General features: G+C 34.4%; 2 protein-coding genes across 2 annotated transcripts in view; both read left to right on the top strand.

The window, feature by feature from the left end:
- The first annotated feature begins 1430 nt into the window (after positions 1-1430).
- On the top strand, positions 1431-16783 carry slc15a1a (solute carrier family 15 member 1a). The gene is made up of 23 exons (XM_049485353.1): positions 1431-1482; positions 1601-1635; positions 3454-3541; positions 3924-4065; positions 4662-4781; positions 5315-5414; positions 7196-7286; positions 7388-7471; positions 8608-8690; positions 8888-8974; positions 9334-9423; positions 9544-9588; positions 11025-11057; positions 11160-11248; positions 11335-11416; positions 11768-11887; positions 13081-13218; positions 13313-13359; positions 13704-13799; positions 13906-14017; positions 14812-14949; positions 15985-16092; positions 16274-16783. Exons 1-23 carry the CDS (start codon positions 1476-1478, stop codon positions 16493-16495), a joined length of 2157 nt encoding a protein of 718 aa, XP_049341310.1. The 5' UTR covers positions 1431-1475; the 3' UTR covers positions 16496-16783.
- Positions 16784-17823: 1040 nt separating this feature from the next.
- stk24a (serine/threonine kinase 24a (STE20 homolog, yeast)) overlaps positions 17824-23269 on the top strand; it is a 30500-nt gene continuing 25054 nt past the window's right edge. The window contains exon 1 of the mRNA XM_007257974.4: positions 17824-18794. Within this exon, the coding sequence (XP_007258036.2) occupies positions 18750-18794 (45 nt within the window). The 5' untranslated portion in view covers positions 17824-18749. The remainder of the gene's footprint in view (positions 18795-23269) is intronic.

Below are 23269 nucleotides of genomic sequence, written 5' to 3'. Positions count from 1 at the left end.
GAAAAAATCGTCCAAAAATACCTGAAACACATTACTGCTTGGTTTCCTCAGTGCCAAAGTTATTTGAGAAGGAATGGAAACGTGGAAAATGTTTTACAGTCCCAGCTTTTTTTTTTTTTTTAAACAGTCTGCAGGTCTGAAATGCAAGAAGTATATTACCAAAACATTTTTTGCATATACAGTATCTCACAAAAGTGACTACACCCCAACATTTTTGTAAATATTTTATTCTATCATTTCATGGGATAACAATGAAGATGACGTGACAATTTGATACATGTACGTAAGGTATTTAGTGTGGATGGAGTTCACGTGAATTTCAAAGGTTGACACTGGAATCATCTTACACTACATGACAACATCACTGAGCTGGTGTAACTATACTGTAACTATGAACCACTCACTTTTATTAATAATATCTATCCTCTAAAGTGGAATACAAATTAGTTAAATATCTTGGGGTAAACTGGACAAAAAAAATGAATCTAATTTATGGGAAAATACCTACTGACTTTTTTAAACAAAGACCTAAAGAGACTAAGGTCTCTTATTTACAGCAGAAGTACACATGTAAATAATTCTGAAACCAGGCTTTAAAACCCACAGACAGGTCCATATGCTTAAATATGACATATTTGACAAAATTCCATTACAGTTTCGCTATCATGTGAGAGAGGCCATTCTTTACCAGAACAAGGTTGGGACAATTTCACTAAATGGACATTAAGTATCCATCAGTATCCATCATAAGACATAAGACGAAGATAAAATATGAATGAAAGGAAACATTTAACATTTAACTTTTGAGCCCAAATCTTTGTGACATAATCTTACTTCCGGACTTCCTCTTGGTAATGAATTGTTGTTTTAGTTTTCTTTACTGATTATTGGTTTGTCTATTTAGTATTCATTATACTCCCTCGATGTATACAGTTTTGTTAATGGAATTCAATTGTAATTGTTAAAGAGCATAATAAACAACCATACATATGGTTTTCATTTAAAATGCCTTTATAAACAAATAATGATAAACTGAATTAAGCTGTCCAGATAAAACAAATTTCCTCATTTGGAGTTGTATTAAAGATAAACTTAATATAAAGTGCAAACCAAGCATTTTATGAAAAAGTAAGGAACAAAACTCGTTATGCTTAAATAATAAAAAAATACGGTTTACTGAATATGATCATTGAGTGGAGGCTTTAATTATTATTATTCAAAAGAGGGTTTCCTTCAACTAGATTCATGAGTATTTACTCTTTCAAAGCTGCTTTTACATTCAGATACAGATTTTTTTTCTGCCTTATTCTATTACCCCCACTCACTTACTCTACTGTATCTTCAAAAAAATCATAAACATCATAAACAGGGCCACAGTCCACTCTAATAAAAGAGGCTGTTCACCTTTACACAGGGGTTCTGCACTAATACAGCTCTTTCCATTCCTGGATATTCAGGACATCAGACGTGCAGCCATGGCTGGTAAGGAGAACACACTACATAGCATCATTTGTAGTTTGTCTCAAAATAATTTCATTGATCTTAATCAGTTTAGATGAAACACTTATTAAATTATCATTATGTTTTATTAATTTGACAGACAAAGAGAGGAACGATGATAAATCAAAACCAAAGGTGAGGCTAGTGTTTATTATTCTGTTAATATTTTTTGCTTGACTGTGTTAATATAGAAGATGCCATGTTTTTCTTATATTTCTAATATAAGCCTTTTTATTTAATTAATGATTATTTAATTAAGAACGCCTGGTTTAACTCATCAGTTAATCCTTACACTGCAAAAAAAAACTATTACGCAACCAGAAATTATTTTATTGCTTAATCAGTTTTAATTGCTACTTTGATTAAAGTAGTCAAACATTTATTTAGCTGGATTTTTTTAAGTGTTAATTTATTTTATGTGTTTAAGAATTCTAGTCCCCATGTACTAGATGGGAGGCACAATTTACTGTGATAATCTCTGGAGCTAAAGCATAGTCATTCTCACAATTTTGGAGTATTCTATTGGACCAAGTGCCAGACCAGGTTATGGGAAAACAATTAAAAAATTAATAGAGACAGTGATGATATATTTGTGCGTGAAACTACATATTTGTTACTTCAAGAAAAACGCCACTGTGGGGAAAGTATGGAATACATTTATTCTATTTTACAAATTCAGATTTTTATTATTAAAAATCAGCCTTTTTATTTTAGGGTAGTCAAATCAGATGCCTATATCATATAAATATCTGATATTAATAATAAAAATATTAAAATAATAAAACTTTAAACTTTGGAGCAAACTGTGTCCGGACATATGAACATTCATTAGTTAATTATTTAACGCTAATAACAACTGAGTTTATTCACCTGATTAGGAATCTGGTTACCTTACATCTGTAAAGATATCATATTCATGAAAAACTGTGTAAGTATTCTGATTTCTGTAAATAAGTAAATCATATTATACATTGTTGACAATTTTAGCAAAGTTAATCCCTTTGTATAAAACGTGTTTGGTAGTAAAGATTCTACTGGGAAAAAACAGCTGAAAAATCTGTCTTCTTGTCTTGTGGGAAATGTATCTTACCACAGAACTTACTAAACCTCAATGACACAGAGCTACAGCGCCACCTGCAGGAGTTTATATAATTATAACAATACATTTAAACAAGCTATATTAATTTAGTGCTACTTAATTTTCAGTTACTTAGGTTAAAGTTTTGGTTTATTACTTTTTCTTTATAACTTCAGATTCAAGTTCTGTTATTTTAAATTCTGTACAAAGAACTTGGTGTATAGGTTTCCTTATAATATTTTATAAAAAGTGGTCTAATTACATAATACACAATAATAATAATAAAAATAATAATAATAATAATAATAATAATAATAATAATAACAATAATAATAACAACAATACTAGTACTACTACGACTACTACTACTACTACTACTACTACTAATAATAATAATAATAATAATTATTATTATTATTATTATTATTATTATTATTATTATTATTATTATTATTACTATTATTATTATAATTATTATATTATTATTATTATTATATTATTATTATTATTTCTGTAATATAATAGTAATTATTTTACCTATTTGTGCAAATAATAATAATAATAATAATAATAATAATAATAATAATAAAAATAATAATAATAATAATAATAATTATTATTATTATTATTATTATTATTATTATTATTATTATTATTATTATTATTATTATTATTATAACGATTTTTATTATTATTATAACGATTTTTATTATTATTATTATTGTTATTATTATTATTATTATTATTATTATTATTATTATTATTATTATTATTATTATTGTTGTTGTTGTTGTTATTAATAATTAATTCATTAATTTATATGATATTGTATAATTTTAAAGCATGCTTTATTTCTGTGCGTTTATTGTTTGCAGAAGGTGGAATGCTGTAATTATCCAGTCAGCATTTTTTTCATTGTTGTCAATGAGTTTTGTGAAAGATTCTCGTACTATGGCATGCGTGGTAAGTGTGTTTGTCTGTTAAGGTAAAAAGAACAGATAGCCAGATAGCCCATTTTTGTATTAGTTCTTATACAGGCTTCTCCAGCTGTATTTTACTGATTTACCTATTTGTGCAAAGATGTAAAAAAAAGTAAAGATCAGTTGGCAAACAGTTAATGAGCAAAAAGCTCTCTGATCATCTTTTCTTTTCTCTCTCTCTCTCTCTCTCTCTGTATCTGCATTCAGTTTAAGAGTTATTATAATATACAATGGTAATATATGATGTTCCTAAATACAGCAAAGTTATAGCTAAATATACTCAGTAGAATGAGCAGCAGGTCTATTCGAGTAATAAAGCAGCTGATAACGATAGCAATTTGTCTGTTGTCTTTCTCTCCCTCTAGCGGTGTTGGTGCTGTATTTCAGGTTTTTCTTCCGCTGGGATGATGATCTTGCAACCTCTATCTACCATGCGTTTGTGGCTTTATGCTACCTAACTCCCATCCTGGGGGCTATTGTGGCTGACTCTTGGCTTGGAAAGTTCAAGTGAGTGTCCAGTCAACACCTATAGTAATGCTAAGAAAGAAATATATTACTAAACAAAAATGCACATAATACTTATGTTGGCCACAGATGAAGTATAATGAAGTAAGAACATATACCTGATACAGTGGGCAGCCAGTGGTCAGCAGCACAGATTAAGAACCCAACAACAGCAGCTTGTCGGGCCCAGGTACAGCTGATCAGCAACCTGGTACAGCTGAGCCACCACTGCCCACATAGAATTACCTACAAAAGATCATAAAAGGAGTATGTAAGAAGACAATAATAAAAAAGCGACAAAAACAAGTGTAAAATCATACAAAGGAAAGAGGAAAAAGGAATATAACAATCAATGACAACTATTATTAATACTAAAACTAACATGAATGTATAATGGTAATAATAGAGCCCTTTCAACCTTTTTTTAATAAAAACTAAAATGTGCTTTATTTAGATTTCTTCACTTGTGAAGACACTAAACATAGTCAGTGCTTTAAAGATCAATAGCACTGTTCTAAAAAATTGAATAATAGGAATCACTATAATAAATGGTGCTACTGTATTTGTTATAACCTTGCCTTGAATATTTTTCCCTCTAGAACCATCATCTACCTGTCCATTGTTTATGCCATCGGGCAGATAGTCATGGCAGTCAGCGCTATTAATGACCTCACAGATGCAGACCGAGACGGCACACCAGACAACATGTCGGTTCATGTGTGAGTGTCCTTTTCAGCTTCCTGTCATTGTGGTTGTGAATGAGAGACAACATGTTGCATCAATAATTAATCCAGCATGATGAGAATTTATATACACAGCAATTAGCTGTTATTTTTCACTATACAATACTTTTTTTATATAGAGTTGATCAGGGGTATCAGCAGTACTTTATAAGCAGTGAATAGAAACCTAATACTGCACAACACACCATAACAAGTATTGAATATGACCAGCCCACTATGATACATTTACTTTAATGGCATTTAGCAGATGCTCATAAAGATTTACTTTAATGTTCACTGTAAAGAAAACTGTAAAAAAAAATCTTACTTGGCAGAGGTGACAGAAAATGACAGATTTTGGGAAAAAGAAATTGCAGTCATAAACTAAAGTGCTGAAGTGCGTTTTAAACAAAAAAGTGATACACATATGTTGTAGAAATATAATAAAATATTGTGTATATTATTATCAACCTTTAGCATCTCTAGGCATATTCCTTGTGAATAATGTTTTTTTCTTATTCCTTTCACAGTGGCTTGGCTATGTTAGGCCTGTTTTTGATCGCTCTGGGTACAGGAGGCATTAAACCATGTGTGTCTGCATTCGGAGGAGATCAGTTTGATGACCACCAGGTCTGTCCATTAAATCCATAAACCGTTCTCATTTATCACACATTTTCACAGGGTCCCTGTAGAAACCAGTGACATTTGATCTGGAAAAGAAAATGAAATATAATTTGCCTTTTATCCAACTGATCCAAACCTGGCCTTGAAGTACTGTATATTTAAACCAAAAAATCATCTTGATATTATTTAAATATATTGGCGATTCTTGATTACAATGTAGATTTTTAGTTCATACATAACATTCAGTAAACAGACAAGTGAAGCTATTGTTTTCTTTAAAGTTAACAAAAAATATGTATTTTTTATTTTTACAAATAGTAAGCAGCCCCCTTGCCTGTTGTCTTCCTCGCTTACGCTTTGCGTGATCACTGTTTTCCACCCGTTTTCAGTTTCGCCCGTTTTCGTTTCCCACCCGTTTTCGTTTCCCGCCCGTTTTCGTTTCCCACCCGTTTTCGTTTTCCGCCCGTTTTAGTTTCCCACCAGTTTTCGTTTCCTGCCCGATTTCATTTGCCACTATGCTTTAGTTATCTAACCTAATGCTAGGTTAGCTATCTAACACTAGCTACTTAGCGTTAAATAGTTAGCATTAGCTGCTTAGCTAAGCTAGTTAATGTTCACTAACAGGCTTAATGTTACACCACAAAACAGAATTTAGAGGATAAAGTCTCATACCTGAGAGCACATAGCCGAGTCTTAGGTCTTAATAATGTTTTCAGCTGTTTTACATTTACATTTACAGTATTTTAGTTGACACTTTTATCCAAAGTGACTTAAGGTACAAAGTTATTCCCATCACAGAGGTTGGTCAATGTAGTGTTAGGAGTCTTGCCCAAGGACTCATATTAATGTAGTGCAGCATAGTCACCCAGACCAGGAACTGAAGCCCAGTCTCCCACATGATGTGGTAGCTCACTGGCAGGGGGTGGTGTTATCCACTGCGCCACACAAACCACCTGTGTTTTAAGGCACAAACAACTGCTTTGTCTTTTAATTTGAGCCAAGCATGTTTTTACCCTACAGTAGGGTCTATGTGTTTTTCTTACCTGTTTTAGAGCATGATAGCACCGTGAGCTCCCACAGCACCCCAACCCTATAGCTTTCTTACATGCACGTGAATAAATCAGCTTTTTTGGCTGTGTACTAGATAAACACAGAACTGAAATTTACGAAAAAGTGGCAAAAATATTCACATTCATTATATCTGTAATAAGTTTTTATGTAAGGGGAGAAAAATGACATTAAGAACAAAAGCTTAGGCTGTACCTAAGTGCACTACTTCCCCTCCCTAAAGCATATTTTTCTAAAAGCCACAATGACTATAATGTTACAATAAAATGTAATGTTGAAAAATTTGGGATGCATAGGCTTCCTGTTTCAGCCATCCGTCTCTATGAACAAGGAAATGCTAATATACTCTAAACTCTTTAAACATCAAATGGAGTAAAAGTGATGTCTTCGTGTAGAGAAAACAGAAGAATGTGCACAGCAAGGCTACTTCAAAACCAATTTTTTCATAATTGGTGTCTAGCCTGGCAATGAATAAATTCTGTTCCATTACAATTCATTAGTAACAAAGGAACCATGTGAATCAACCACGTTTTACGGTTTTGATGCATTTTTTTTTGTCAGCATTCATACTATACTGAAATTTATTATAACATTCCAAAATGTATGTACTTGAATCACCTTTTCCAGCTTCATTTACACATTCTACATTACACTTATACTACATGCTTATTACAATACAGGCTAAATAATCTGCTTCACTGTCTTTATTCTGTTTTCAGACGAGACAGAGAAGTACGTTCTTCTCTGTGTTTTATCTGTGTATTAATGGTGGCAGCCTTCTGTCCACTCTCATCACCCCCATACTGAGAGGTAGGCCACATTCACACACAAGCTGTACACTATGAGCCTCAAACATGTTCTCATTCCTACATCAGGTTTATTTTAACCTGTTTGTTTGTCTCTGTGTGCAGGTCAGGAGTGTGGTATTCACACTCAGCAGAAGTGCTACCCGCTGGCTTTCGGTGTTCCTGCTGCTCTCATGGTGGTCTCTCTGAGTAAGTTTCTACAAAGCATACATGCAATACTGATTATATTTTTTTAGATTAGAAGAATGAAACACAAAATATTGTGGCATTGTGGGCTGTGACTCACTGTCCAAACCCTGTTTGCTGTAGAAAAAATGAAAAAAAAAACACGTAATGGTTTTTAACAAAATACATTTTACTTTAACAAATAAACACATTTTTTAGCTGTTTAGCTCCATTCACCCCTATTAACTTGTGTGCTGCCATTTTGGAGTCAATGTTCTTACTGTATATAACAGGACAAAAAAGAAGGGGGCAGGCTCTTCATAAATCATCTCTGGTTGTGTTAGTATATGTTGCCCGAGTTGATTTATAGTCACTGTCAAAAAGGCACAGGAAGTGATAAAAAGAGCTTAAAGGGTTAGTGGATTACTTAGGCCCTGCACCAGTACCAGTTTTGACAGTAAATACCTTAAAATTAGCATTTTCCTCTTCCTGACTCCTCCATTTTGCTTCCATTATGCTTGCATGGCTTAAAATGACCTACAACATACAATCGCTTCCATAATGTTTGGGAAAAACACACACATATTAATCATTGATATACCAAACTGCTCCACAGTTCGTCAAATTAATAAGACATGATTTAAACACACATTCCAGACTTCCATTCCAGACTTAAGCAATCTTGTTATATATTGTATATCTCTAGCATGCAATGCCTGCTTGAAGTGGTTTATAGACATTACCAGGAGCTGAGTATACTCTCTGCTTTGTCATGGCTTTGAAGTGACCATCTTGAGCTTTTGTGTATGTCAGAGCTTTGTTACCTGATAATATGGGAGGTCTCTGGAGGTCTTTTTTGAGCTAACACTCTCATTGCTATTAATGAGCTCACCAGCAGGTTTTTTTATATTCAGTGATATTTCTACACAATTGATTTTGGAAATCACATGATTAAACAATGTTTCTAGTTGCTTTAAAGCTTTAAAGTCTTGAATGTAAATGTGTCTGATTGGTTTGTTTATATATTTTTAAACTGTGGAGACAAGGCACTTATTAAAAACGAAATGTACCATTGTCCCAAAAACTGCCTAGAACCGTATTGCTATATAGAGACAATGCTTAGGTCTGGGACTATACCAGTGATATCTGTGTGTCTGCAGTTGTGTTCATTGCTGGAAGTGGGATGTACATTAAAGCTAAACCCAAAGGCAACATCATGATGGATGTGTGTAACTGCATTGGGGTGAGTCTACAACACTTAATCTAAACTCAACATGTCAATGCTGTTGCACTGCTTCTTTGCATTGTATAACAGAAATGCTGGAAAAATTATGTTTTTGGAGATAATTGTTAACAAACACCCTATGCACATAGTTTGATAAATGTTATTAATAAAAAGAACGTAGCAGTAATATCTAATAATGTATGTTCTTCCCATAGTTCGCCATCAATAATCGTTTTAGACACAGGAGCAGCAAATACCCAAAGAGAGAGCACTGGCTGGACTGGGCTGATGAGAAGTATGATGTACGTCCTAAATCTTTCTTTCTACACTTCAAGATCTTTTTTTCCACAAGGCTATCAGTATATCAGTTCAGTATCATGATATAAAGCCTTTTGAATTGATTGTAATAATGAATGTAATATGTCTTTAATGAATGCTTGATTAAACTGGACTAGACTAGACTTTTTCTTTAATTGATCAAAGTTATGTTTTCAAAGATCAGTGTTCTCAGTTTGCATAGTGACATATGTTTCCTAATAAGATGTGCCCCCTTGATGATGTGACATCCATTCACATACATTATAGTCACTCATCTTTAATACATAATGATATTAAGAAGACATCGTGTCATGTATGGTAAATGTTTCTCTATGTGCTTCAGAAACTCCTCATTGCTCAGATTAAGATGGTGTGCAGAGTGCTGTTCCTCTACATCCCTCTCCCCATGTTCTGGACCCTGTTTGACCAAAAGGTGAGACTGACATCTTGTGGATGAAATTGTGATAACAAAGATCTTAACAATTTATGCTTCATCAGAAATATGAATGACCTAGAAATGAATAGTGTTTTTATTGTGCTATTTGGTCTGCAGGGCTCTCGCTGGACTCTGCAGGCCACCACCATGGATGGAACATTTGTAAGTTGTTCAACTTGTGGTCAGTAGGTTCAGTTAGATCTGTATACGTTGCAAGTGTAAATCTTTGACCACATTACAATTAAATTTAATCAGAGATATTTTTAAACACAGTGGATAAACAATAGTATGTACATTAGTCATTTGTAAGATAATAAAACAGTACACCATGATTTTTTAGTTTAAAGACAGCCTGACGTTTCGTTTTTTATTTTAGCAAAAGAATATTACTAATAATTTATTCTAATATTCCAAAATTGATGCAGTTGAATTACCAACATCAGATCAATGCATTCGAATGTGTCTGTGTATTTTTACAGACTCACTATCAGGTCTTTACTTAATCTAATTTAGAAAGTTATTTTTCTGTACATTCTGTACAAGAATTCCTTTTAATATTAAACAGTAAACAGTAATATCAAAATCATTTTATAACCAAATATTATAAATTGTTTTCATAATTTCTAATATTTGAAGAGCAATATTGTATTTTGTTTTTTGTTCTTCAATAAAACTTCTGAAATCTGTATTTTATAAATGTGTATGTATCAGAATTGACAGATATAAACAATATCAGTTAACACTGGTACTATCATCAGATCACAAGTTTGATCTGCAGTGATGCCAGTCATCTGTATATGCGTACATAATTAACCTTGCTCTCTGTGGGGGGGGGGGTGATGGTATGATAGTAGCCAGTCAGTCCAAATGTGTTCGGCTGTCCAGTGATGTTGCTTTAGTTGCTCAGTTTGAAAAAAAAAAGGCAGCTCAATTTTTCTTGCTTTGAGGAAGAACATCTTTCATTTATCTACCACTGGAACTATTAGTGATAGTGGAGAACTAAATAGTTGGTGATAATTAGAATCTAAATAAAATTGAAGTGGCAGAGCATATTATATTGTTTCTAAATTGAAAGCAGAAGCATTTCTGAGTGGAGAAGGGAGAAAAATATTGTGTTTAATGGTACCAGTGTGCTGGAACGACCATCCCTGCTAAGCCTAATATATTCATTATATATGGGGTGTTCTTCTGGCCACGTCATGCGTCTTTACGTACTTAGGTCACATGTACAGCCTCTAAAAGAGGATCCGGCTCAGTTTTACTGAACGTGAGCGGCTGGTGGAGCATTGGAGACTTCAGAAGGGGAAACTCAGACCTCAGTAGCTCATTCACCCACAGTAAAAACAGAGAAACAGAAGAAACAGAGGAGTGAAGTTTCCGCATCACACCCACTCAGTTTAAAATGATTCTTTCACATGCTCGGTGCAATTACCCCTTCTCACCAAAGAGGGCCCTACATCCCAATTAAACTTACGGACACCAGCTTTAAATAGTTAAATCAGATACCAGCACATGCCCAGAATTCACCCATTTTAACATAGCATGTATGTTTTTTATGCATTGCTATATTATTGTATGTGTTTTTCCCCTGTCTGCAGGGCAGTCTTGTTCTACAGCCAGACCAGATGCAGGTCAGTCACTCCTTGGAGTTTCTCTCCGATTGCAGTATGGCTTAGTTAAGTGCTTTTTACACCATGTTATTACTGTGTTGAATGTTGCGTTGTTTTGTGCAGACTGTCAACCCCATTCTGATCCTCACACTGGTGCCCATTATGGACAGAGTGGTCTATCCTCTCATCAAGAAGTGTGGCTTCAACTTCACGTAAATGTCCACTTCTTCACACCATAATTTGTTTGTTGTATCATGAGCATTGATTTGTACATTTACACTCTTGAATCATCTTACAGGCCTTTAAAAAGAATGACGGTTGGGATGTTTTTGGCTGCCATGGCTTTTGTCTCCGCTGCCCTGGTCCAGATTCAGATTGATGTAAGTGGGAAATGCAGATTTAAGCAATAATTATTCAGATCAGATGATCAATTATTCCGTTTTTAATGTATTTAGAATACATTAGAGGTTACATACATAGAAGTTTCTCTGCTATTTCTAGGTTTTGTAGGTTTATGTTTGAGTAAAATGAACATTGGTGTTTTATTCTATAAACTACAGACAACATTTCTCTCAAATAATTATTCAGATCAGATTATCAATTATTCCGTTTTTAATGTATTTAGAATAAATGTGCTAAAACTGAAAGACTGCATCAGATCACTTCTTCATGCAGGCCTCTGTAGTAAAACTTTCTTAACTTTATTCTCACCTCATACATTTCTTTCTTAGGAAACACTACCAGTTTTCCCCTCCGCCTCTGAAAGCCAGCTGAAGATAGTGAACATGGCCAGTGGTCAGATGAACATCACGATTCCTCCTCAGCAAACTTTTGCTTTGGGATCTGAACAGGTACAACACATTCTGTGCTCCCTCATGAAAAATAAACCTAGTCAGTCATTCTCAAACTCATTTTTGTCCCACTGCTGTCACTCTTCAGCCTGTATGTTGGAATTGGGCGTGTTGAATGTATGTTGAATACAGAAAATTCAGTACTTAAGTAGTATTTGTCACGATACAGCATTTTGTCTAAAGTTGTTACTTAGAAAAATATTTTAAACTTACTGATAAATCAAATAAATCCACTTCAAAGATTAAACAGTATACAAAAATATTTGTATTTTTTGTTTTGGAGAACAAAACCTTAAATAACCATAAATTTAATGATTAAGTAAATAAAAATGTATTGTGTTTATATTATTTATGCTCATGTACGTTTGTATTACACGCATACAATTCTGGTCAACTTGACCCAGTAGTGACATTAAATAATTTATGTATATACAGCTCTGGAAAAATTAAAAGACCACTTCAGTTTCTGAATCAGTTTCTCTGCTATTTCTAGGTTTTGTAGGTTTATGTTTGAGTAAAATGAACATTGGTGTTTTATTCTATAAACTACAGACAACATTTCTCTCAAATTCCAAATAAAAATATTGTAATTTAAAGCATTTATTTGCAGAAAATAAGAATGCATAGAAAACTAGTTCATATTCATAAAGTTTTAAGAGTTTAATATTTGGTGGAATAATCCTGGTTTTTAATCACAGTTTTCATGCATCTTGGCCTGTTCTCCTCCACCAGTCTTACACACTGCTTTTGGGTATCTTTCTGCCACTCCTGGTGCAAAAACTCAAGCAGTTTAGCTTGGTTTGATGACTTGTGATCATCCATCTTCCTCTTGATTATATTTCAGAGGCTTTTAATTTGGTAAATGAATTTTAATTCATTTATTTATTTCTTGTAAATTATCATAGGTAATGTTAATGGAGTTTTCTTTTTTTATTATTAATTTTTGGATCGTTAAACATGTTTAAACACAGGTCAAATTGTCCTGGGAATATTACTGCAATTTCTTACGGTTCAACTTAAAAACTTAACAGGGGGATTAATTGCTTTTAGCTATTACAGTAACTATTTCTCTAACTTGATTATAGAATTAGATTAACCAGATTTAACAGCAGCAATATTCAATATATGTAGTATATAAAAAATGTCATTATTATACAAATTCCAACTTAATTTATTGTTGTGTGTCTCTATAGGCCAGTGACTACCTGACATTTAGCAATATGAACATCATGGTATCTTTGAACAATCCTCCCATCAGTAAAAACTTTTCCCTGACTGGGGAAAAACGCAACACCCTCATAATCCCTGCTGACCCTAACACCATGTACATGGTAAGTTTAACTTAATTTAGTAATATTAGTTACATGTATTTATTTATTTTTACAAAATACAACATTTTTTACATTTATTTTTTTTACTTCATAGACACAAGATATAACCTCCAAACCAGAGCAAGGCAGTAATGCAGTCAGGTGAGTGACCTCCCACAGAAGTTTACAGTGCATAACTACAATGCTTTTTACTTTTTTAATTAACGCTAATTAATGAATTAATAAGTAATGTCTTGTAGAATAATGAAATAAACAGTCTTGACATACATTAGCATTCAGCATATTATTAATTACAGTATATTAGCATTCAGCATATTATTAATTACAGTATATTAGCATTCAGCATATTATTAATTACAGTATATTAGCATTTAGCATATTATTAATTACAGTATATTAGCATTTAGCATATTATTAATTACAGTATAGGTGGTCTGTCTCTCATCTGACTAAATATCTAATAATTCATGTTTTACTTCAAACAGATTTGTGAATGGCTTGTCTTCAGAAGTCAATATGTCATATGCTGGAAATGATAAACAATTTCCTGCTTTAGAATATGTTTATCTTCCACAGGGAGAGTAAGTTTAATTTCTTATTATCGTATTATTACTCATCTGTATCATAGCACTATATTTGCTGATGGAGAGTACAGTAAAACTCATGCTGGATACATTTACCCCACAGACGCATATTCACCATCACGAATGGCATCCGGTCATGTTCCTTCTCCAGGAAGTTTGGGTTTGGCGGTGCCTATACATTCCTTATCCCCAGCACACTTCTTTGGACTGAGAATGTGCGTATACATGCTTGATTTTTTACATTTGTAGTATTGATTCCCTCTATCCACTTGTTTTATTTTTCTGTTAAAATGTAAGAAAAAAAAAAGATCTGCTGAAAAATACTGTATTCTTCACAGACAGTAGGATTTTGACTAACGTAGCAGTGGTCCATCAGAACAAACATTATGCGCCTCTTATCTAGCCTGCATCTTTTGTAATCGGTAAAAAGGTTATTTGTTTAGTAGTCAACATATGCCTTTCCAATAGTTTGCAGAAGCTGTAAAATGTAAAATTAAAATCCAACATTGTTGGCTAAAAAGAAATAGAAAAAGGTTGATTTTATGTACACAGTTATTATTACTTTTGTAATCAGTAAAAATGTTATTTGTTTATTAGAAAACATATGCCTTTTCAATAGTTTGCTGTAAAATGTAAATTAAAAATCAAACATTGTTAATGGCTGATAATGGCACTTATAAAACGCCTCTCAGCCAATCAGCAGGGTCATAGCTAACTGTGATATAATAACCTTTATTTGTTTTACAGTGCTTAGACCTCAGTAATTGCCACTTTAGGCTGTATTTAGCCTCATTTTGGTTATTAGTTATTACATATAAACTGTAATAAATCATCATTTGACATTGAAAAATCTTTACTCAAACCATGTTAATACGCCTACACTTTTCCTGTAGTATTCTTTCTGTGGACATCTTTTAACCAAAGAGTTCCTGATCTGAAATCAATTGTTCTTCTGTATCTTGTATTAATGGGATATAATGTGTGTGTGTGGTCTGCGGTCTGTGTGCAGTGTGGTAACGCTATAGTTGAAGTGGAAGACATCAAGCCCAATACGGTACACATGGCCCTGCAGATCCCTCAGTATTTCCTCATCACAGCAGGGGAGGTGGTGTTCTCAGTCACTGGCCTGGAGTTTTCATACTCGCAGGTAAAACAGCAGCACACAGCTCACCTCAGATTCTACAAAGACGTTTGTGTTTAATAAGGGTCTGGCTTTTTTAATACTTATAAGCACGTTTTTTCCAAAAGGATGTTTTAAGTAAATGTTTTGTTATTAACATAACATCACTGTCTTACTTAAGCCTTGTATTTCCAAATTTTCATAACTTTATAGGAGAAGAAAAAAAAACATCTTAATCTTTGTAAAAACATTTTGGAGCATTTCAATTAGTCTATATGAAATTTGAAGACAATATAAGGAACAACAGTTAGATTCACATTATGTCAAAAAGTATAAAAAATCGAAAATGTTTTTTGCAGGAGAGCAAAAAATGGATTTGCATAACACTCATTCTGAAAAATAATAGTTTACTGAATGATTTGCTCCTATAAGTACTTATTAGTTATATTAATTGCTTAATTTAATTTCTAAAACAGTTAAAGTGTATTTGCCCCCAGTCCCATCAAACTATATTGCACAGCAAACACACCCTAACTAACATAGACATAGACCTTTATATTAAGCAACTATTTCACTAGTGCCCGATAAAGGTGGACTAGGAGGTCAAAGCTTTTTAAAATTGAGTTTAACTGGAAAACAATAGTACAACATATGCAGTATGAACACATTCAATGTTAATAATGGGGGCCAACTTTGATAAAGTATTTTTCAATTACAGTTGTGCCATTCCTAATCTGGTGACTTTAATGGTCTTTGAACTCTAGGTTTTTTTAAAGACTGGATCATTTCCACAGTAAACTTCCCCTTCAGAAGATAAATTGTGTAAAACAGATCTGGTCATAAAATGTTCTTGTTGATAGGCCGCTTAAATTCTTACTTTAATTATCATTAGTATTAAATTACATGACAAATATATTTATAATTTATTAAGGTTTTCTAAGACCTGTAAGTCCCTAGTTATTTTTAACTGTAAAATCACTTTAACACACTCTAGTTTCTCATTGCTTGTTGTTTTATTCTCAACTATGTCCTATGAACTGGATTATTTCCCTCCCTCCACAGGCACCCAGCAACATGAAGGCAGTGCTGCAGGCTGGCTGGCTGTTCACTGTTGCTGTGGGCAACTTCATTGTGCTGATTGTGGCTGAGCTGGCAAAGCTGCCTCAACAGGTGCTGTGTCTACCTCCATATATACACATACACATTATTCAGACATGCTGCTGGGACACAGTATCGGTTATATAACATCTGTGTATTTAATGGAAATAGAGTCTTTTACTTCATTGTATTTGATTGATTCTAAGTTAATTGATTAACGTGTGTGTTTTTGTGTGTTTCTCTCTCTTCACAGTGGGCAGAGTATGTGCTGTTTGCCTCTTTGTTAGTAGCAGTGTGTATAATCTTTTCGATAATGGCTTACTTCTACACCTATGTTGACCCTGCTGAGATTGAGGCCCAGTTCACACGAAAAGATGAAATGGAACCAGAAGAAAAGGAGAAGAACACCATAGAATTGGAGGAAAAGGACTTAAAGCAGGACCAAAAAGAGAAACTTGGCAAAACTAAAATGTAAAAACACCATTGGCTGATTTATGTACAGGATTGCCTGTAAAAATCAATATAGTTGTATAAGCTCCATTGATTTTTAGATTGAGTTTCTAAAGAGAAAAAACAAATAGTTTGTAGAATAAATTGTAAAACTATATTATTAGAAATAGAAAACTGGTCAAAGCTCTTTTTGTCTTTTCGCAGCTGTTTCTCCTGGCCTTTTCTTTTGTTATTCATATATTCCTGACATACTATATTGTAATAATCTATTGTCTAATATTGTGCCCATTTTAATAAACTATGAAGAACTGTTTTTTAATGGTCTTTTTAAGTAGATTGCAGAAGAACTGAGTAATGTGTATTTTATTCAAGTCACAAATAATATTGGTTATGTTTATGCAGATTTTAGGTGATATTTTTATAAAAAATAAATAAGCTGATCATGCTGGTCATTTCCTATTCCCATAGCTTCAAAATCTGTGAGGTCTATAACTTTATTGATCCCAAATCTGGAAAATTCACTTGTTACAGCAGCATAAACTAATTTAAGCATATAGAAAAAGTAATGTATGTAGATGACAGAAAATGACAGAAACGAAGAGGTAGAAGATATATACACATACACATACATATACACATATATACACATATACATACACATATATAAAAATTGATTTGTGGTTATATTTTTGCACATGATTAATCACATTTATGGGAGATGGCAAAGGTAGTGATGGTGGTAGTGGTAAGAAAAAGTAGTGCAAATGTATGCAAAGTTATCAGTGTATACTACAGATTGTGAGTATTAGTCAGTCTGACAGAAGTAGGTATGAATGACCTGCGGTTATTAACCTGTTACTGCTCTTCATTCATGATGATCAATGACGCTACAGCACAGAGGGCTTCATGTTGCTGCTACTTTCCTACTCTCCTTTATATTTTGTGTATTTATCTTGATATCTATTGTATTGTATTCTATTTTATTAAATTTTTATATTTATCTTATTATCAATTGCTTTTTTCGGTGTTACTGGACTTTGAGAATACAATTTCGTTCCACCTCATGTACCACATATGATGTGAATGCACTAAAGTCTTCTTGAATCTTTGAAATCCTTGAAATGTAAACTAATAACTAATATCACTTTATTGATAGAGCATTTGCACTTGTACACTTATAAGTCTGGGTCTCTAGTCCTCTAGTCAACATGTCTAGATGTACCGTACTGTATGTACACTGTTCACGTACTGTATGTACACTGTTCATCTATGCACTGCTGGACAGATCACTGAGGGGCGTGGTCATGTGTGATCTCTGAATATTGATTGGTTGTCCCCATCGTTTAGCTCCACCTTGAAGCGGCGGTCACAGTTTTCAATATGGCGGAGGGCTACGGCGGAAAATGAGGAGGGGAGGATCGTTGCGCCTAACTGCTCACATTCCGCGGTCCTTTAGATGTATTTATACGCAGAGATAATTTTAATGTACTTGTTTTTGTACTGTCACGCCTGGGGGACAGTTATCGCTCTGTAATATCTGTTTATTCAGCGAGAAAGTTGGGAAGTTGAGACTAGCTCGCTTGCTAGTCCGCTATCCGCCGAACTTGTGCAGCAGTTGGCAAAATAATCCCTGCTGCTAACCGAACCTACTGCACGGAGGATAGATAGATAGATAGATAGATCAGCGAGCTAACGGAATTACCAGCAGGTTATCTCGGTAAACAGAGTCCTGTTACTTCTTTTGGACGCAGCGTGTCAAGACAGAAGAAGCTGGAGAACGTTCATACGGCTGTCACAGTGGTCTAGCTGCTGTCTTTTCACTACCACGTCTCGCTGGATCACTAGCAGAATAGATCACAGTACAGCCTGGGTCGGCAGGGATTCTTATCTTAGCTCGAGTTAGCCAACAGCTAAACAAGCAGGATTTTATTTATTTATCCATCTAACCTAACTAACCTAGCTAAATTAAGTTACCTAGTATCGAGCTGGAGTATTTAAAGCGGTTTAAATCACGGTTTGTTTGTATTCGCGTGTGAAACCTAAGGCAGCTTGATTACCCAGGTTAAGTAGCTTAGACGTAGCTAGAGTCTGTTTTCGGCATCTAGTTAGGGTAACGTTAATTAACTAATACTGGAACCTGTTTTTTTTGGATGGTATGGTAAACCTGACAGAGAAATAGCCACAGTGGTCTCTTCATCAGCTCGTTGTGACCTTCTGCGGGTCTAGAAAACATTTGGATTTCTTTGGCTGGCTGACATTTGGCTGCCTCAGCAGAAAACATGGCTCGCCACTCTCCTGTCCAGAGAGGTCTTCCAGGGATGCAGGTAACGCTATTTTAAGAGTCTACAAAGCACCGTTACATTACGTAACTCAAACTGCATTGTTCTACTGTAGGTTAACTAAGTTACACCTTAAATTGTCTCGCTAACTAAACGCTTCTCTTTCATTCATTCATTAATGAATAGCTCTAGCTGTGTATAAAATCCTAACCTAGCTAACGTTAACTAAATAACTGCAATCTAATAACGTTATATTAGCTAGGATAATAAACTAACTTAGAGGATTGTCCAGTGTAAAAAAAATGGTTAACAGAGTCTTTTGTAGGTTATGGTTAGTAAATGAGTTAACCGAGCTAGCTAATTCCTCCTGCCTCCTGTTAGTTAACCTGTCAATCAACATTTTGATTGATTGGTGTCCAAACACCACTTTTACAGTTCCTCACTTGAACGTCCCCAACAAACCTGGTTGCTTGAGTAGTTCTTCTTGCAGCTGTCTTTGTTTTTGTAACTTATAATCTGACTTGATATTATAACTACTGAACCATCTAGAGCTGAGCTGTTGTTCAGCTGTAACTCGGACAGCTGCACGGTTCAAGAGCTGTTTCCTGGGGAGTTTCCTGAGAACCACCACCCAAAAAAAATCACACCGGAAAACACTACTTACAACTAAGAGTAATACAACTACAGTATATACTGTACCTGAAGCGTGACGTGTCTGTCTGTAGTGTTGTCACAATACTAAAATTATGACTTTCGATACGATACCTACCTAAATATCTCTGAATATACTGAAACCATACCACTGCAAACACGTGTAAAATTGAAAATCTAACAGTAAAATATTATTATACTTAATTCCAAGTAAGAACATATTAAGTTTCATATTCCTTTTATAGTTAACTTGATAAATCTGTTTTATAACCCTCAATACATGTAATTGGCCATCACATTTTCTTGCAATAGAAAATATTTAACAAAAATATACATGCCATGATTACAGTTATACAGAGCCACTAAGGTGACATCATGTAAAAAAAAAAAAAAAAAAAATAAGGCCTGACCACAACTTATTAAAGCATGTGAACGAGATGTTAATGCTTGGCCATGATTTATTAAGGTGTAAGGACAAGGTAATTAAGTTGTTGGGACAACTTTATATGACTAGGACTTATGTATCTTGTTCTCACGCTTTAATAAGCCATCCCCATTACTTATTTATCTCATTCCCACGGCTTAATGCTTTACAAGTCGTGGCTACACATTATTATTATTATTTTTTTAATGTTTTTATTACATGGTGTGACCTTATAGGTTCCATACAAACACCAGTACTGAGTTTAAAAAGCTCTCTTATAACTGGTGCAGATTTTTTATTTAATTATTATTTAAAAGTTTGGAAGCTAGGGTAAACATAATGCTGCTTGTGTAAACTGTAGAAATGTTCACCACATTGATAGTTATCTAGAGGGCTAAAGCCAGTAAACATAAACACTTATCACTGCTCTAAACCGCCTCCTGAAAATGATGGACACAAAAAGACTCTCTCTCCCCTGACTTATATTTGAAAGTTTTGAGCATGATATAATTGTTATTGATCATATTCACTAACCTGCTGTTCTTTGAAGTTTTAAATCAAGTCTGTATGTCTGTCTGAAAGAAGCTTTGCTGATCAGAGGTGTTGCTTATTTGGTTTGAACAGGTTTAAAACATCTTTCCATGAGATTGCCCTGACTGTCAGATACATATGTTGTAAAATTATTATATATTTCCATATATATTTTCATATTTTCTGTACAAGCTGAGGACTGCCACACAGTGCTCTCCTGTGTCACTCATTCTTAGACTACTGTTATTAAATAAATGGGATATTGTACCGGTTTTAATGACAAAGTATTCAGATACTTTCCTTGTATCAGTATTACTGAGTATTAGTATTTTCTTGTATCAGTATACATTAGATGTGTGTTAACTGAGCAGTTGAATTGAATAGCAATAGGAGGAAGATTACACTTCTGCTGGACAGCTGGACAGTTAAGGGTTGACCTTAATATGAACTATAACCAGACAAGAGAGAATTGCTTACCATTCCTAATGAAGCCAGATGGCAATGTAGCACCAATTTAGGGAGCGATGGTGGTATGTTGACTATGTAAAACAAAACAAAATATAATGCATATAAATGTATGTTTTACTTGGTTTCCAAAGAAAGCTTTGCTTTGTATTTTCATCTATTTGACTAAACAGCAGCACTTTTTAATTTATTTATTTTTAAATATTCTGTGCATCACTGGTAACAAGATTGACAAGATTTTCGTGTGCTGAGTGGTCCAGTGGGCTTAGGGAGATCGCTGGTTCGAACTGCGGCTATTCAGCTTGCCATCAGCTGCGGGAGCCCTGAGAGAGCACAATTGTCTCCATCTGGAATTGCTTTTTCTGGGTGGGTAGATTTTTCGGTCAGCACAAGGTGTCTGTGAGCTGATGTATCAGGACAGAGTCGCTGTGCTTTCCTCCAAGCAAGCTGGCTACTCCACAGTGCTACATCAGCAGCAGTTTAAAAAGAGGCGGTGGCTGACTTCACGTGTGTGAGAGGAGGCATGTGCTAGTCTTTACCCTCCTTGTGATGGGGGAAATACAGCTGATTAGTAGCTGAATATGTGGGACCATCGGCCTTGCTAAATTGGGAAGAAAAATAGGAGAAAATTAAACTATTATTAAACTATTTTTTATTAAACTAATGAAAAATATAGACATTAGCTATTCACAAATAAAAAAAATCAAATGGGCAAATTTTCTCCTAAAAAAGTTTGTAAACTGTGGCAAGAAATGCATGGTCCTGTGGTGAGTAATGCAAATATTGCTATTTGCAAGATAATGCTACTGGGCATCATTTAGACCTAGTAAGTTACAGTACAATGGTATAGGGGTGTATCACTTTGTAGTTTGTCCTGTTCTAGGCTGAACTCACTAGGATGGCCTGGTCTGGAACTGTTGGATGTTTTAAATATTTTCCACTTCTAAATTATTGTGGCTGATTTTTGTGTGTTGTAAGATCTTTTTAAATGCTCTCTCAGATTAAAATGGATCTACAGTTTTTTCTGAAGGCCTCAGAGGGCACTTTTGATCTTGCCATAGTGAGGCACCACTCTCTTCAACAATCAAGAGCAAACCAAAAGAACTGTTTGAGGTTTAAATAAATAATAATTATAAAATCCCACATTTTAAGGCATAATCTAACATATCTTTATGTTAGAGCTGCAGTCAGTGAGTTCATAGTATATTTGTTTGAGGTTTAAATAAATTTGGTGTATGCCAGATAATCTAGAGTTTGATTGAAGCAGCCTTGCGTAGTATGATAAATGAACATATGTTTGCATATAGGCCTGCAGCCTTGGTGCCAAATGACTGCAGTAGCTGCAGGGCTTTTAGGAAAAAAATGGCCTCAAGGCTTCTTGTGTAGATTGTGTGTGCAGCCATATTTTCTCTCTCTCTCTCCCAGGGCACCATATGTGGGGTAGTTAGCCTTTTATCTTTCAGTTGGTGTCATTACTTGGTCAGAGCTTTACGGTCACTCAAAATAATATATGATAAGATAACGTTGCCATGCTTGTCCTGTGTAACAGTCACATTGGAGCTGTGTTTTGTATGTTTTTTATACATTTGTAGTAACCTGCTAATATCATGTTTCTTCTGAAGTTAGTGTGTGTTACTAGGGAGCATTCTGTCATCTTTGCAACAGTAACACGTCTGCAAATACTTTACAGAAGATGTAGGCTTTTATATAATTGTCGGTTTACCTGCTGCTGCCCTAATGCCAGCTGGAAGCCTGAGGGATGTTAATACTGTGTCCAGTTTTTTCTGTGTCAGTACTGGCTGAGGTCCAGCCCTTAGGGTAGGTCTAGTGCAGGATCAGATGAGGCTTTGAGATGAGATTCAGCAGGCTTTAGTGCCCAGGCAAGACCTGCTGACAGAATAAACATTACAGGGGTTCCCAGCACTGCGGCTTTATACTGTGTGTTTTCTCTCCACCTGAAACAATAGAGATTTGACCCAACACAATCAGTTTCACCTGACTGACCACTTTGGTGCTGCCAAAGGCTTTAGATAGCTATTTTTAAACTTCTGTTTTCTCTGCTGCTGATATACATTGCACCTAAAGAGTCACTCCAGGTTTTTATCTCAAGATAAGCACAATCCAAGCTGTTAGAATCATTATACATTTTAAAGGAAAATTACATAACAGAGAGCTACATCTAAAAAAGACCGCACTGCACAGAACAGATAGGGTTGTGTGATAAGTTAATTCACTGCTGTATTATTTTATGTGTTTATTTTAAGCATAAATTACTTCATAGTGAGTTATTGTTATGTGGCATTACAGTTAGCTCAATGAGTAAGAAAAAAATATTAATGGAAGCTTTTATCTACAGATTTGTCCTATTTTTTCTAATTCTGACTAGAGGTGGGCAATATGGCCTCAAAACATTATCGCAATATTTCATGGTATTTTCACAATAACTATA

The sequence above is a fragment of the Astyanax mexicanus genome, chromosome 11 (genome assembly GCF_023375975.1).
Source record: "Astyanax mexicanus isolate ESR-SI-001 chromosome 11, AstMex3_surface, whole genome shotgun sequence".
NCBI classification, from domain to species: domain Eukaryota; kingdom Metazoa; phylum Chordata; class Actinopteri; order Characiformes; family Acestrorhamphidae; genus Astyanax; species Astyanax mexicanus.
This window is presented reverse-complemented; position numbering and strand designations above follow the sequence as displayed.

Bases quoted from the DNA above. Each gene is read 5' to 3' on its own strand.
- slc15a1a (XM_049485353.1), top strand. The intron at 7,472-8,607 runs GTAAGTTTCTAC...GTGTGTCTGCAG, and splicing joins TCTCATGGTGGTCTCTCTGA to TTGTGTTCATTGCTGGAAGT. The intron at 8,691-8,887 runs GTGAGTCTACAA...TTCTTCCCATAG, and splicing joins ATGTGTGTAACTGCATTGGG to TTCGCCATCAATAATCGTTT.